The 17,523-nt window shown below is 43.0% G+C and overlaps 1 protein-coding gene across 2 annotated transcripts in view; it reads right to left on the reverse strand.

Moving 5' to 3' along the window:
- Nucleotides 1-266: 266 nt before the first annotated feature.
- The window catches only part of TBC1D5 (TBC1 domain family member 5), a 421,860-nt gene continuing 404,603 nt past the window's right edge, over nt 267-17,523 (reverse strand). For both annotated transcript variants that reach the window (XM_027872233.1, XM_027872232.1), the window contains 3 exons: nt 15,599-15,678; nt 14,637-14,804; nt 267-4,262 (listed from right to left, as the gene is read on the reverse strand). In XM_027872233.1, coding sequence (XP_027728034.1) covers nt 3,960-4,262; nt 14,637-14,804; nt 15,599-15,678 — 551 coding nt within the window. In that variant the 3' untranslated portion in view covers nt 267-3,959. The remainder of the gene's footprint in view (nt 4,263-14,636; nt 14,805-15,598; nt 15,679-17,523) is intronic.

Genomic DNA, 17,523 nt, shown 5'->3' on the forward strand with positions numbered 1-17,523 from the left:
CTTCCTTCTCCATCCTCCCCACTCCAATGGGAGTATCTATCCCAGGACAACACAGCACTGGCAAGCCTACCATCCACTCATCTTTGCCTAGCTCAGAAATTGGTAGTTATAGCTTTGCTGGTAGCTCACTGCACTGGTAACTCAGCCTACTCCATTCTCTTGTGCTGTAATGTGATACCTCCCGGGCACAAGTCCTTTTTTAAAAAAAAAAAAAGGAGTCAGATTTGTTGGTGACAATTGGAAATTAAAAGCATGGACACAAGGTCTTGTGTTTGTTAGCTGTTTCTTTAATAAAGCAGGCTAGACATTCCTCCAGCTAGGAAACTCCTACACACTCACCCCAACCAAGACACGGCCGTAGCAGCTTCCTGCAGAATGCTTCTCTGGCGTTTATGTTTCATGCAAGATGGGACCCAGTTACACAGTACAGACAGTAAACACAGGGAGGTCCTGGTCTGTTTTAAATCTCACATTCACTCATTCACACTGAAATACTGCACAATGCATATTATTTCCTATGAGAGTATGGCAGCCATTGGACTTTATTAGGAGGAGGTCATCTTTGGAAGAAGAATTCAGTACATTTTAAAGTGGCAAATTCTTCCTTGGCATCTTTGAACCAAGTCAAGACAAGGACTCTGGTTTCTTCTGTCCAATCTGTAGCTCTGAGAATTACTGCAGGGAAGTGAGTCTGCACTAAATTTCCAGTCTGATCATGTGATGGAATATATTTGAGATGCATGAAGACACAATAAAAAAGAAAAATATAAAGTTGACTAACAGGATTGACGTAAATCTTACTGATACAAAATGTGCTTTAAACTTTAAAAAATCAAGAATGGTAGGTAGCATTAAACCAAAAGAATTTCACTGATTTCTACACAGTTGTTGATACAGAACCACCCCCCCCCAAAAAAACCCCAAAAACCAAAAACCTAAACCAAAACCCAACAAAAAAGCTTCATATTTTCAGGATTAAAAAAAAAGAATGTTTGATTAAACATAAGCATCTGATAAGAAAACAAATAAGACTGACGCCATTATCTTCTTTCATGGCATGGAGACTAATTAAGACATAGACAGTGTTGAAACAGAAAGGAAAGGGATAAGAAAAGCTAATCGCTCCCCAAATGGGGAAGTGACATTAACTGCAAAGAGCCTCCTAGCCCGTGGGTATCCGGGATGGCACTGCTCATGCCTTGCTTACCCCAGAATATCTCCTTCCTTAGAGGCAAGACAGGGAATACTTTGGGCTGGAGCATAAGCAATTCCGTTAGCTGGAAGCGATAAGGTTTTAAAGGTCCAAAGAAATGGATACATTACACAAGCAAAGAATGCCCCACGACCCCAAAACCCTGGAGATGAAAGGGAAGCTGCCTCCTAGTAGCCAGGCTAAACCCTGGAGTGATTCGCAGCAACAATTCAAAACCAAACAGCCTGGTGCTGACCTGCTCCAACATGGCCCACCTAAATGTCACGCAGCTGAGCTGCTTCTGCTCAGGAAAGACAATGACAGAATCATCTGTCAGCCAAAGGCCAAATGGTCTCTTGTTTGGCTGTGCCAAGCTGAGCAAGTAACACCTGGGTATGACCCATGACTACAGCTCACAAGCACAAACAATCTCAGGACAGCGTCTTAAACGGACGAGCACGTGAGGACACCTTTGTAATCAGGTACAACTACCTGGTCGTTTTCCTGTTGCACCCAGGGACCAGCCTGGACGATTCAATGCTACCTGACTCTGGACCACCAAGGCGAACCACTCCAAGGGCTCAGACAATTTCAAGGCCATAAGCACAGTCGGTGTATAAACAGAGGGAGACGGATGCTCTGAGGTTATACTGCTACAGGATAGGGGTCAGGCAAACACTTAAGAGGTTTCTAAAGGTGGCAGTTTGGCAAAATCCCTTCCATGTATTCCCCTTGCAGAAGTGCTGAGAGAACCATTTATAATTACGAGGTGGTAACCACAACACTTAATCAACACATCTGTCCAGCAAGGCTGGAACGCAGAATAATGCTGTTATAAGAGAACTCTTAAACACCTTAGCACTAAACGTTACAGATGATTTTTCCTACTAGAGGTTGAAAACAAATTATGGAACAAACGAGATCTTCTCCATTATGGTCTGACATCACTGAATTGCCATTATCTACTATATCAAGGAGGACATCAGGTCATTGTCCCATTTATCGGCAAGGTTAGTAGCAATGGGCTATAAAGTGCTTCTATCTCTGCATTTGTACCTCAGTTCTTCCTCCTATCTTCACGAGCCCATGAACCCAACAGATGAACAAATGAATATTGCTTCCGTAAAACCTTCCCAAGCCCACTCCCATCTGGTGGTCAAAGCATTGTAGACCACTGGCTTAGTGGGATAATCCTCTGACAAATGCTACTCTTGGTGAAGGAGCTGATGGGGTCCAGTTTAATCTAACCAAAGTGCCGACTTCATTAAAGTCGGGGTAGCCATTTATAGAAGAAAACTAGACAAGGCAAAGGAGACATTTTTCTTTTTCAGATCTCTTTTTCCCTTTAAAGAATTAGACTGCTAGTATGTGACTCCATTTTCTACCATCGTCTATTCTCCAAGCTATGGTAATTGATAAGTGGACAGTCTTAGATTTTTGTGTCCAAGACTTTGATGAAAAGAATGAGTATTTAATCTTTGATTGCTCAGAAATCATTATGTCTAGGATTTAACTACCGAAAAAGCAAATTATCCCAACTCAGAAAGACAGATGCCCAGCAAAGAAATCTTGACCATCTGTGAGGCCTGCCCTGCAGCACTCCGTCTTCCTGCCCCTGCACTGCTCTTCTGGGGCAGACATGGTCACTGGGGGCAGGGGACAGAGTGACGGAGGAGAGAAAGGTGGGGCCAAGTAAGATTTTGGATGGTATGTTGGCCTAGCTCTTCTCTTCACCCTTTTCTCTATGACAAGGCATGCAAACTAATGAATCCAGAAAAGCACAATTTTAAACTCATGTTTTGTGCTTCTGTGTTGTTTCGAAAGAGGTTTGCTTTCCATCATTAATGAAACATCACAGCAAACACGTAACCTCCAACTTAAAGGGGTTTTCTTGTTACTTTTAAAACAGCTTCAGATGACCCTACTTTTTTGTGATATACTTTCAAGGTGTAATACAATTGCTATCAAAACTGGGGTGTAGGGAATGATAATGGCCAAAGGGGTCTTGCATTGATTAGCCATGTGGCTTGGAGATGTCTTATCCAAACCAACTAAGAAATCTGGCTCCATAACACACCAAAACATGATTTTGATAATTTAGTTCTAAACCGAGTAACCACAAGCATTTTCAATTAAGTCTGAAGGCAGACTCGGCCTAAACCCGTTCTAGTTCTTCCTATTAAACGATGCTTCGTCCTGCTCATTTTATTTTGATCACTGATGTGGGCCTCTTACAAAGAAGTACTCTAACTTAACCGGGACACAGATTTCGGGAGAGGAGGCTTCCCGTATGTCATTCAACCCTCCCATGCCTGGACGGCCTCTGTGGGGGAGGGTCTGAATCCTTTTCTTCCTTCCAAATATGATGTAACGATCATCTGCCCCCTCCTTAACGTGGCAGGGTGAGGCACCGGGAAGTGACTTTAACTGTGGTTGTCTTTTTTCCTAGGTGTGTGATGCTGGCTTGGCTCAGCACGAACTCGGAGCATGTGCTAGACCTGATTCCGGTGGGAAGGGCTAAGACAAGCCTATCTAGATACTAGTGTATATAATCAGGCCTATTTTAGGGCCGTGTTCACTTAATTTTATTCTCTTGGCAGTGTCCCAATGTACCGTCATCACCCCATTCATGCTCTGAATGACTACTTAGGCTTTGGAGACTGTTGATGTGAGGTGAGCTCTGTGAGACTTTTGCCCCCTGGAATCCCAGGATGAAAAGGCCAAGGCTGTGCACATCTCGGTAAGAGCGGCTCCGGACGCTGACCACTTAGATGTCCAAAGGGCTCACGATGGTAAAATCCGAATCCTTGCTGTTGTTGCTGCTATCGTCGTCATCGGGGCTAGAGCTCAGGTTACTGGAGGACGGTGAAGCCGTGCCCATCAGGGGGTCAGAGAACACCAGGGAGGACCGAGAAAGCCCCTCCGTCTTGCCCGATGTGCCCTTGTGTGGTCGGAGAGACTGAGACCGGACAGGAGCTCTGCTGCCACTGCCTTCCTCCTCGTCTTTGGAAACCAGGATGTAATCCTCTGAACTCTTGCTTTCGGAACTCCCAGGCAAACTAGAGGGGGTCTGCGAAACCAAATCACAAGGATCGGGGTTACACACAGAAGATACATGAAAGAAGACCACGCGAGCCTTGATTCTAGGCTCCCTGAATGTCACACTTTATAAGGTTCCTGCTGGATTTTACTGTTGATCTCCCCCTCTCTCTGCATACATGACCCTCCCTCCTCAGAGAGGCGCAGAACTAACTCCCCATTACAGACGGGCTTGTGGCATGATCCTCTTACCTGGACCCTGTGGACAATATTTTAGGAGGCTCTATTACAATGTGACACACAACTCCGTGAGTGCATGGATGTGCATGTTTCTGTCTGTGAATGTGCATGGGTATAACAGTGCATACAGATCTTCCATCGCTTAGCAGGTCACAGAATATGGCGTCACTATGAACTTTTCACCTCCTTGTTCATAAAACTTAAAGCTGGAAGGGACTTTAGGCCAGCCACTTTAATCTCTCTTTTTCCTACAGATGAAGAATGTGAGGCCCACGGAGGTCAGGAGACCTCCCAAGGTCACCGAGGCCGCAGGTAACAGAATGAGGATTCTAACGTCACGCTCTCTTCTGTGCTCCCCACTGCCCTTTCCCACTGAGCAGCATTAGGATTGCACACTCCAATGCTTCCTCTGGCAGACGTATCAGAATGACAAACTACGTAAAGGAGTGAAAACAAGAATCCTTCCTACGTTCTCATAACTTCCACCCGAGGGCGGGGTGCCTCCTGGAGCCGCACTTCCACAGGCAGATCATCATACAGTCATATACCAGGGATGTCTGGGATCATGGGCCAGAGCAGGTGCTACCCATGACACTACCCATGGAACATGGCCATTTGACCAATGGAGAAACTGGTGTAAAGGATGACGCAGTGGACTGACCCAGCCTCTACTGAAAGCTAATTTAAAATCTGGATTTTATTGAGGAGACTTTAACCCCTAACTTGTGAATTAGACCTTTCCCCATTAGACGGCAGCACCTGTGCTCTTCTTACACTTGATCAGTCAGAGGCTCCAGCAATTTTCTTGTTTAGTCTTAACAAAGACTGTGGCTACCTCACACCCATCTGACTGGCTAAGAATAGAAAAAAGGAAAAATGACAAGTGCTGGAGGGGCTGTGGGATACTTTAATGTACTGCTGGTGGAGCTGTGAATGATTTCAACCATTCTGGAAAGCAATTTGGAACTGTGCCCCGAAGGCTATTAAATTGTGCATAGCCTTTGACCCTGTGACATTGCTACAGGCCTATAGCCCCAAAGAGATCAAAGAAAGAGAAAAAGGACTCATACGTACAAAGATATTTCAAGCAGTTCTTTTTACGATGGCAAATAATTGGAAACTGAGAGGATGCCCATCATTTTGGGAATGGCTGAGCAAGTTATAGTATATGAACGTGACAGAACACTAGCGTGCTGTAAGAAATGATGAGGGGGATGGTTTCAGAAAAAACCTGGGAGGACATATATGAACTGATGCAAAGTGAAGTGAGCAGAACTAGAAGAACAATTTATATGATGGCAACATGGTAAAGATAATTAACTACAGAAGGCTTAGTAACACTGATCAACCACAATTCTGTTTGTTTGTTTGTTTGTTTTTGTTTTTTTAGGCAATTGGGGTTAAGTGACTTGCCCAGGGTCACACAGCTAGTAAGTGTCAATTGTTTGGTCTGAGGCTGCATTTGAACTCAGGTCCTCCTGACTTTAGGGCTGGTGCTCTATCCACCACGCCACCTAGCTGCCTGGATCAACAACAATTCTAAAGGACTCGTGATGGAACATGCTGCCCAACTCTGGAAAGAGAAGCAATGAATTCAAGTACAGAATGAAGCTTCTTTTCTTTCCCTTCCTTCTTTCTTGACATGGCTAATGTGGGAATTTGTTTTGCATGACTATACATATTTGTAACGGGTTTTGTTTTTCTTGCCTTCTCAACAGGTGGTGGAGGGGAAAGAGGCCGGGCTAGAATTCAGAATGGCAAATAACACTGAAATAACTAAATAAACAACTAAAGACTGGGGTACATGATATTCTTCATATAGATGAGTAAGACCACACAGCACTGCAGAGTAGTGCCTCAGGTGATTTTTTTTTTCCAGTTAAAACTGTCAGAAAATATTATCAGGATGAGCTAAGAGGCTATGGATACTTATTGCTTCATTCTGTCCTCCTACCTGGGAAATCGAAGAACTTAAAGCTCAATTTCACACACACACACACACAGACACACAGACACGTATACACACACACACACACACACACATATATGCATAAATATACCCATTAACTTTAATAATTACCCTCTCTGGGCTTCTAGACTATGGAGTTCAAGTGTCAGTGACAACAACAACCACTACAGTAACGACAATGATGATGACGATGACGATGATAATACTGGCCAGCAGATGGTGCTTCTAAGGTTTGCAAAGGGCATTACGTATGTTATCTCCTTTGATTCTCAAAATAACTCTAACAAGTAGGCACAGTGATCATCCCTGTTTTACAGATGAGGAAACTGAAGCCCATAAAAACGAAGTGACTTGCCTGGGGTCAGAGAGCTAGTAAGTGTCTGAGGCAGGATCTGAACTCAGTTCCTCCAGTCCAGAACTCTCTCCATTATGCTATGCTGTGTCTTTTTCAAGGGTAAGCTTCCCACAACAGAAGGAACAGCAGAAGTCAGGTCTTTAATGTATTCCCTATTATCCCAAAAGACTCAGTTGTAGATTATGGATCTCTCTGGACTCTCTTGAAAAGGTTGATTATCACCAGTTTCAGGACCTAAATAGGTTTCTATTTCCTAACTTTGACTATTTCAGTTTCCCAGAATTAGCACTAAAGGAAACTGTGTTTTTCCAATCTGTTGCTCCAACTGAATAATTTAAAAGTTATAAACATATATATATGTATGTATGTATAGAATGTAAAAGCAGATTCTAGTGTAAACAGCTCTACACTTGACACCAGATGGCTTTTTAGGACTTTTTTTTTCTCTGATGACAATTAGCTACTTACCGGTAGCTGCTATTTGGTTATTCAAGTGCTGAGCCAACAAGACTCAATCAGCTCCTTTTAGCATCTAGATAACAGTATTAGCAGCACCTTTATAGAGCCAGTTTCTAAGTCAGTTAATTAGCAGCTGCTTGCAAAAGATCAAGTCCTTGGCAAGTGTGCTTACAAAGGGTTAAACCGGGGACTAACTGCCACTCTCATTTAACCCGAGGCTCAGTTTCCTCACTTGTAACTGGAGGGGTCTGGATCAGACAGCCGTAGTGGCCCTTTCATCTTCAAATCTAGAATTCTATGAAGGTACAGACTTTACCCAAAGTCAGGCAGCTGTACCTGTTGCCCCCACGCAGCTCTCTTACCCCGCCCCCCCATCCTTATTATGAATAGCAGAAACTCAATAGACAGATGTTGATTGATTAGGTTATCATTATAATTAGACTTGATGGAATCACTGACCAACTGACCAACTGAACCGAGACTTCAAAAATCAAATAAATTTAAATGCACGTTAGCAACTTTTAGTTAAAATTAAATTTTGAACTCACATTGACAGAATCCACTAAAAGTAATAAGCTCCGTGTGTCCTGAGAGGAAGTGTGACGTGGAGGAAAGAAAAGTGGACGGATAGCAGGTCAGAGATGAATCTAAACTCTGCTGCTGGCTACTCATGTGTCCTGGAGAAGATGACTTCCTTCTGTACCTCAGCTTCATCATCTGTAAAACTGGGCATGAGGTATCTGTCTCAAGAGTCTGCCTTAGAAACAGGAACCTGGGTTTGAGTCCGGCTTCCAACACTGATCAGTCATGTGACCGCGGGCCAGTCTCTGAATCCCTCAGTGCCCAAGGCACCCAAAGATTAAAAGTTACAGATGAGCCGCTCATCTGCAATGGAGGCCCAAGCTTCCAGACGGGGATTTCCCTACAGTAATGAAGTCACACATTTGAACTAAAAAACCCCAGTGATCTCCCTCTCAAATCTCTCTGTTATGGGGTTCAGATGAGATCACATGGAAACCTTAAGGGGAGATCAGAATGCCAACTACTATTATTAGTCAGAATTTAGAAGGATGTAAACTTATAGTTCAGGCCTTTGTGAAAAGGTAGAATGAGAATTATCCACATTCATTAACATTCTTAACATTAAAAGAACTAGGAATATTATTAATAACTGAATAAAACTCCATAAGAATCAAGAGACATAGAGTTATCCTTTATGCCTGTGTTATTCCACAAGAGAGAAAAAATAATGGAGAGAGATTTTGCTAGAATACTATCTAACAGATGCTACTGAAAAGGTCTAATTAAATTAGTGCTTAAACTTCTTAGAAACCTCATATGTAATTATTTTTCAAAAAAGAATTGACCTTCATATGTCACTTCACTAAAACTAGAAACCACAATGATGTTTCTGAGTTTTTGTTTTTGGTTTTTTTAATGATTTGATATTTTAAAGGGACAGGGATAGGACATGTGATTTCTTTGGTACAGGTAACTCCTGGGTTCAGAAGATCCCTCTTCCAATGCATGTCAGCAGGTTCTCTGCAACTTAGAATCTTAAGAGAGTTGCCCAGATCACTGGTGGGATGAAATGCCTTGCCCTGAGTTACACACAGCTAGGAGGTGCCATGGCTGAGAACTGAACTCAGTCCTTCCTGGCTTTCTATCTATGTTGGCTGTCTGTCCATGGTGCCACGCTGACTCTCTATTAAAGGGTCTCAGGGAAGAACTGTGAAACATGTCTTTTTAAAATTGCCTCTTGGAAGGAGAAGTGTCTGTTACCTTTCCTTTGGGCCTCGGTTTCCTCCTCTGTAAAACAAGGAAGTTCGGTTAGATGGCCTCTAAGGTCCCTTCCAGCTTTAATCTACAATCTTTCAAATATAAAGCCTCTGCCGCCTAAAAGGATTTTAAGGAGCAGTCTGACGGAGGTCACTTATATTCTCAATGGGCATTGGCTATTTCAGTTTTTTAAACTCAAAGAAACTGACATCCACGAACATGGATTGATTCTAGACCAAGCTAGGAAAGCCATCAAGAATGAATGAAGAATGCTGCAGATTTTAAATAATAAGTGTCCAAAGGGTCCCCTGGCTTCCTAGAAGACAGCTCTAGCAGCATCTCCTGTGGTGGCTTTTTCCATCCCTGTCGGCTGCAAGGGCCCTTCCCTCCAAGGCCACCTTCCATCCCCTCCTTCGGTATCTGGTCTATTCTAGGTTGTCCCCACTCCCTGGGCCCGTGAGCTCTGGAGGTCAGGAACTGTGGCTGCTCTTTCTCTAGATCTGTAGTGCTAAGCCCAGGGCCTGGAGCATAGGAAGCCCACCCATACCGGTCCGTTGACTGCAAGATAAACAGTGGCTACGTGGAGGGGCCACTCCTACCAACAGGGGCTGCTTGGATGGTACGTGACTGTGCTGGAGGGCTGCTGGGAAGTGGCCTCTCAAGGTGAATGGCTATCTGAAGAGACCCAAATTAGCAGCTAAATTCCTTTACTTTAGATGGAAAGAAAGGCTGCTCCTTCGGCGGAAATAATAACAACTAGCATTTACAGAGCGCTTTATGATTTGCAAAGCACTTTGGACATATTGTCCTTACAACACCCCTGGGAAGTAGGTGCCATGGTTCTCCTTATTTGACCAATGAGGAAAGTGAGGCTGAAAGAGGCCACACAACTAGAAAGGGTCTGAGGCAGGACTGGAACTCAGGTCTCACTGTCTCCAAATCTCTCTCTAGCCACGGCACCACCCAGTTAAGAATATCCACATCTGGTTGGACCTTAAAGTCCTTTTAAACTGCGAGATTATGGGACTTGGTGACTACAGCCTCAAAAAGCCAACAAGTTAAGTGCTCACCTCTGGATAGTACCAGACCCGAACCATTCAAGACATCTGAAGGTACTCAGCATCAGAAAAACAACACAAATTTCTCCTTAACATAAGAATGCTAGATTCAATCAACATTTATTGTTTACGCTGTGCAGACTGCTATTTTGTACAAGGTTTAAAGATATAGTTCCCGACCTCAGGAACAAACATGACAGACCTGAAAATAATTATAACATTGTAATATAGGATGTGCCTTGACAGAGGCAGCCAGATGGTGCAATGGACAGTCAGGCACATGTGAGTTCCAATCAGACCTCAGACCGTGACTAATTGTATGACCCTGGACACTTGCCTTGACCTCTGCTTCAGTGTGGCTCATCTGTAAAACAGATAATAATGGCACCTACCTGACAGGTTGTTGTGAGGATCAAATGGATGGATATCTGTAAAGTGCTTTGCAAAGCTTTGAGTGTTCTATAAATGCTGGCTATTATTATTATTATTATAAAATAATATGTGATGCCTACTACATGAGAGTGAAAATTCTGAGTTTGTCCCTTAACTGTGATTCCTAATGAAGTAGTATTTCCTCACTACAGAGGAAGGCAGTGCAGCCAGAGCCCAGGCCCAAGGGGCCCTGGGAAGGCACGGGGCACTGAAGCTGCCTTGTCTTTCCAAATTTATAGACTAATAAGCTGAGATAAATTCAGGGCAGGTTCCTGATACTCTGAGTAAAACTCAGACTCGCCCTCCTGAGCTTGGAAGCTGCCTCACGGTCAGTATCCCAGGGCAGACTTCCACCTCCATCACAGAGGGTTTCATTGCTGAAATGTCACTTATTCATCTTAATATTGAAAATGGTACCATCTCTGACAATCTAAGCTGCAGAGTAGAGGCCAATCTACAAATAGTAAAGCAGTTCCTCATGGGTAATTCCTACACTGATGAAATCTCAGAGCCAGAGAGGAAAAAATGGAAAACAATAAAACCTTTCCGCTCCATGTCGTTATTTTAAGAAACAAACTCATCAATGCTGTTTCTATCACAGATAAATACTCCAAGAGCCTGTTACCCTTTAGCTTATGGTTAAGATGCTGGCAAGATGTTTAAGAAAAGAAATGTTGTCTACAGCAGGGGTTCTTAACATGGGGGTCCATGTGTGGATGTCATGGGGTCCTTGAACTTGGATGGGAAAAAAAAATTTACACCTTTATTTCAACATAATTGGTTTCCTTTGTACGCTTTGGGTCTTGTTTTATGCATTTAAAAACATCCTTCTGAGAAGGGCTTCTTAGGTAGGCTTCACCAGATTGACTGCCCAAGGAGGCCATGACGCATACAAAGAAAGGTTAAGAACCCCTTGTCTAAAGCTGACACTTAAGATGTAATGAGTATATTTTATTTACCTTGTGGCATCATTAAATATATGGTAAATTCCTACATTCTTTAATTACATAATCTTTTCAGTTGGACTTACAAGGTGGCACAGAATCCCTGCATTTTAGAACTACAAAAGAGCCTAGAAAACTCATGTCGAACCCTCATTTTACAGAGGAGAGAAGAGGCCAAGAGGGGCAAGTGATTTGCCAAAGGCCACATAGTTACTGACAGGGCCTGGATCACAGCCCAATTCTGGATAAGGAAGAGATGGGGTAACAATGGGGTGGATTTCTATATGTCACCAGGGCCATTATTAGTGATGAGGAAAGATGATCCAACAGGGGTGGGGGGGGTTCTTATGTTGAAATAAAGGTTTAATTTTTTCCCATTCAAATTCAAGGACCCCACAAAACCTAGGAATGGACCCCCACATTAGGAATCCCTGCTGTAGACAACATTTCTTTTCTTAAACATCTTGCCAGCATCTTAACCATAAGCTGGAGGGTAACAGGCTCTTGGAGTATTTCTGTGACAGAAATAGCATTGATGAGTTTGTTTCTTAAAATAATGGCATGGAGTGGAAAGGTTTTATTGTTTTCCATTTTTTCCTCTCTGGCTCCGAGATTTCATCAGTGTAGGAATTACCCATGAGCAACTTGCTTTACTATTGCAGATTGGCCTCTACTCTGCAGCTTAGGTTGTCAGAGATGGTACCATTTTCAATGTTAAAATGAGTTAGTGACATTTCAGCAATGAAACCCTCTGCGCTGGAGGTGAAGGTCTGCCCTGGGATGTTTAACTGTGAGGTGGCTTAATATTTTAGAATATAATACATAGAAAACCAATATATTAAAATACAACTATCTATCTATCTACAGGTTTACAGATCCTAGGTTAAGAATGTCTAACTAACAGATCTAATGCTTCCAGGGGAGCAGTAAAGGTATGTAAAGCATCCTTTTCAAATATCTGTGCCTTTGACAGCTTCACAGTGATAGATAGAGTCACAATAAAGAAAGAAAGAAAGAGACCTTGCAAAATCTTTCCTATGGAACAAAGCTTGGCAAAATGGGAGAAAGAGAAAAGTCTGTCCCAGTGTGAATCATTTTGGTTACTATGTAACAATCTTGACAGCTCCTAAACACTGAAGTTAATTAGAGCATGGTGTAATCTTTTACTGTATCGTTTGGGCACATGAAGACGGCTGTGTCGGTGCAATGGAGGCAACCAATGGTTCCACAGGCTAGAAAAAGGACGGGTCAGGTGATAAAATCCGTGCATCAGTCAATCAATAAACATTTATTGTTATTAAACTTTACTACATGCCAGGCTCTATGCTAAGTGCTGGGAATAAAAAAAGAAGCACAAGACAGTCCCTGCCCTCAGGAAGTTTCCAATCTAATGAGGAAGAAAACAAGTAGAGAAATATATATAAAGAAATCTATAACACGATAAAAAGGAAATAATAAATAACATCTTTACTTTGCAGAACCAGACTGAGTGGATATTACATTTTGAAAAACAGGTTGTTTTAGAAGTCACTTTAGGCAATTATGTTCATATCTTAAAGTTAAAAATAATATTAAATTAAAAAAACAAAGTAATTAATTTTAAATATATATGAAATAAATGCATCAAAATATAGATAGCCTTGTACTGATGCCAACAGCACATTTCTGCTATAGCTAAGGTATATTCTAAAAATAATCTCTTATCAATGAAATCATTACCTGAGAGAAAGGAAGAATTATGGCAGTGACATTTGGTTCATTTAAGTTTTCAAATGTAGTTACTGACTTCTTATAGTCTTTTGTGATAATCTTTTTAGTTTAAAAAACCCCACACTCAAAATACTCCAGACACTGAGGCTTCCTTAAAGTGGGATGAATGTAAAGTATGGTCCTTGCACAATGTACAAGGCTGACTCTGTGAGAAACCTAAACTTATCTCATAAGTCATTAATTTTATCAGAGGAAAAAAAATAAAAACAAAACAACCCAATGGTTTGTAAGCTTCTTAAGTACTTTTCCTTCATAAATGTCACAAACATATCAAATTTACACAAAACTAAAAAAAATTAAAAATAAAATTATCTTCTTTGTGATCCTATATCCGTCTTCATTGAGCTATTTTTGTCTTCTGATCCCTCCCCTGCTCCAAAACCTTCCACAGGTCCCCGCTGTCTCCTGACCTGCTTCCCTAGACATTCAAAAGCCCTCTGAGACCTGGCTCCACCTATGCTCCCGTCATCCCCGTCTTCTCTCCCACTACTGCAGGTCACATTCCCCTGTTCCAGCCACAGCAGGCACACGCCTTCCCTGTCAAACCCTGTGTGTTTCCCTGCTTCTGTGGCCTCGGCGCCTGCCCCTTCCTGATTCCTTACCTGCCATCTCCCCCTGATACAATCAAGGTGCTCTCTGATCTCATCTCCCCCTGTTCACACCTGGAAGAGACCCCTCCCTTATTTTGAGCATTTGCCCCTTTTTTTGTATTATATTTGTGTCTAGGCCTTAGATCTCTGATTAGATAGTAAACTCCTTGAAGGCAGGGACTCCCCCTCAGGGCCTGGGGCAGAGAGGTGTTCAAAGAATGTCTGTTGAACAAATGTATGGATTCATCAGACATATATTAGTAGGAACTCAAAAACGGGGGTGAAAATGAATACTGTTATAACCTTAATGAACTGCAATACGGCACAGTCTTGACATTCACAGAATGGAAGCTGATGAAGTCTCTCTCCAGATCTTTTGGTAAAGAACATGTGTTACAAAGAAATTAGGGTTTCTGTCTGAGTGTGAAAGAGCAGAATGGCACCAGCCCCAACAGACAGAAGCAGAGGAATAGTAATCAAACATCTGCGGGGTGAGCCTGGGGCTTTGGAGGAAGACAAGGAGGAGGAAAGGCTGAAGGGATTCTGTCGGGTCATTCTGGTTATTTCACAGTAATGGACTGTCAGCTCTAAGAGGGCAGGACCCTGTCTAATCTAAGCTCGGGATCTCCTCTAGTGCTCAGCCCAGGGTCTGTACCCCACTGAGGCCAAACAAGTTCTCTGTTGCTGACTCAAGAGCAGAAGCCAGTATGTGAAGATGGTAGAACTATTCAAGTTACATTTTTGTCATCCATGTACTTGAGCAAAATGAGCGCCGCTCCCCCCAGCCCATTTCACTGGTGCTATTGTACCTTATGGGGCACCTGGGAGTGCTGCTTCCAACCTGGGTCCCTGTCAGCCACTGCTTGGTTCTGAGCGCTGGAACAGTAATGGTCATCTGCTATGGTGATCTGCTCATTCTCCTCAGCTTCCAGCTGGCTCTGATTGAAGCGGAGTGAACCTTTGAGGATATCTTTGATCTATTGTCGAGTAGGAGGAAAAGCAATGAAAACACCGGATGAGGTTTTTTGTGTGTTTTAAAAACAACAGCTCCATCTCTTGTTACAAGCAGTTTTCTTCTTAAAGGCTGTCCTGGATATGGCCAAGGAAGTCAATGTTCCTGTCAGAGCGTCACGAGGGCAAACTCTCCCAGGGCCATCCATAGCTGGCCTTCATCCCACTGGAGTCATCTTCAAGCGGGAGGTGTACGTACACGGATTGATGCCACACACCCTGAACACCTTGGATGATAAGGATAAAATCCCTGGGACGAGAACTAAGGGTGACCAGTGGACATTTGTGTCCCATCTCAGACTTTTTTTATAGACACCTGCCACACGTTGACGCCTCTGGGCTCATTTAAATTCAGGCGCAAAGATATCATGTTGGCATTCAATTTGAAAGAGCCAAATACTGGGTGAACAGAACTGAGCAAGTGAATAGAAAATAACATTATGAAAAGGCCCCTGCAAGAACTGTCTGCTGATAAGTGAGCGCTAAGTATGGGGGAGGAGCCAGGTGGCAGTGGAGGTGGGCGTGGGGAGGAGAGGTGTCCAGGGTAAGGCCTACCAGGTGGGGGAGGAGCAAGGGCTTGGCAGGATAAGATACAGCAGCCAGAGGGCAGTGGGCTCCAGAGGAAACAGGCTATGCTTCAGGAGGATGGTGGAAGGAATCAGCAACCATGTTGCCACATGTGACGGTAGGTCTCCAAAGTCGGTGCAAAATGTACACTGTGGACATGAAAATAGGGATGATTTCATTTAAAAACACGTACCTGCTTTAATCCTGCTAAGGACACCAGTATTTCATCTTCTTTCTCCAAATTTTCTTGTAATATGACATCTTGAATATTTCCTGAAAGACAAAAAAGAAAAAAAAGAAAAGAAATTCTGTAATTGATATCTACATTAAACATGTCACTACCTTCATCCTAAGCTCAGACAACCTCAAGAGTTTTTATTAAGCTTCGTAAAAGTTTAATAATGTGCTACAGCTTTAAAAGTGTTCTCCTCTAAGTGTCTCCTGTAAGCAATCTGGCTCAGTCTGACTGGACTTTGTTAAAGAGGTTGAGAAATGGTCTATCTGAAGGAGAAAGTCTGGTCCAATCCCATCATTTTATACATGAGAGGTTAAGCGGTCATACTGCTAGCGAAGAGATGTTCAAATGCGGGGCCTCGGACCCTGAATCCCATACTCTTTTTATTCCATGGCCCTGATTGTTACATAACATCATAGCAGGGTTTTCCAACACTAATGATGAGGGGAGGGTTTACGGATTTTGACATTGTGTCCTAAGTGCCAGGCACACGCTGGGGAATTAATAAATGCTTGTTGAATTGAACTGAATGAGGAAACTAAGGCCCAGACAAGTTAAGTGACTGGTCCAAGATCATACAGGGAGTAAACATCAGAGCTGAGATTTGAACCCTGGTGTCCCAACTCCAAATTCTGTGCTCTTGTGTGGGGAAAATTGACTTAGGAGTCAATAGTAATGACCTATTAGGGAAAGTGCTGACCCCTGCAGGATGATCGCTACTTTACACACTAAAGATGTGTACTCCCTACTTAACAGCGTCATTGGGGGCAATACTGTTACTATTCTCAGTATAAATTAAGCCAGGATCCACAAAAAAAGTTGCAACTGAATGGAAGAAGGACTCAAGGCTTTTGCAGAAGGGGGTTCATCATGCACCCAAGAACAACAAGAAACACCACTCCAGTGGATATTTGCTCATCATGACTTGCAGCAGTCATGACGGAGACTTGTAAGGGAATCACTGTTAAGAGAGTGGGAGCTTCTGTGTCTGGCTCTTTTGTAGATGATGAGTAAATACAGAAACTCTACAAAGAACCAACAAGATCTTCCAAACTAAGTCTCCATATACTTCAATACTCAATATGGACACAGGGAGAACTGTGGAAAATATGCCAGAAACCACGGCTCAGGATTAAGGATGAACGTGGCCAAAGACCGTTCATTCATTATTTAGAAATTTCATGCCTGTATATGATGAATACTATCTTCAGGGGGAGTTAAAAGGTGCTAGACATGACTAGCAGCACATAGCACAAAACTGAAAGGGGCTGTATCTTAATGGACGTGGTTGAAATATCTGTGATTGAAAGTCATTTCAGAGTGAGTAGAACACCCAAAGGGGGGCCCTGGTACAAAGATGATGGTGGTTTATGAAAGGATGTGAACAAGAATCATACAGAAGGAGGAGTGGGCAGGTGGCGATTGGCCCTGGCAGGGAGAGAACACTGAGAGGGAGGAGAAGGCTGCCTATTCCAGTAAGCTATGGTAGATGCTGCAAATGGCCGGAGTCATCTCTGGGCCCACATTGAGGTCTGAGGTATATGGTGACTTAGTTTGGAAGATGATTTCATTGGGAGTAGAAGTATCTGGGGGAGAAGCCCCCTCTACCAATGCAGATCAGCACCTTCTCTCCAACTTAGCCTTAGCAGTGATTCTCAAATTTTTTGATCTTAGTTAATAAACATTTATTAAATGATTAGTAGGTGCCAGGCTCTGTGCTAAGTGCTGGGGATACAAAGAAAGGCAAAAGAGTTCCTGCTCTCAAGGGCTCAAAGTCTAATGCGGGAGCTAGAGACAGAAAAAACTGGAGATAATCCACAGAGGGAAGGTGTTGGAATTAAAGGGGATTGGGAAAGGCTCCATGTAGAAGGTGGAACTTATCT

This window comes from Vombatus ursinus, unplaced genomic scaffold (genome assembly GCF_900497805.2).
Source record: "Vombatus ursinus unplaced genomic scaffold, bare-nosed wombat genome assembly UNPS02014799.1, whole genome shotgun sequence".
In the NCBI taxonomy this organism is placed as follows: Eukaryota; Metazoa; Chordata; class Mammalia; order Diprotodontia; family Vombatidae; genus Vombatus; species Vombatus ursinus.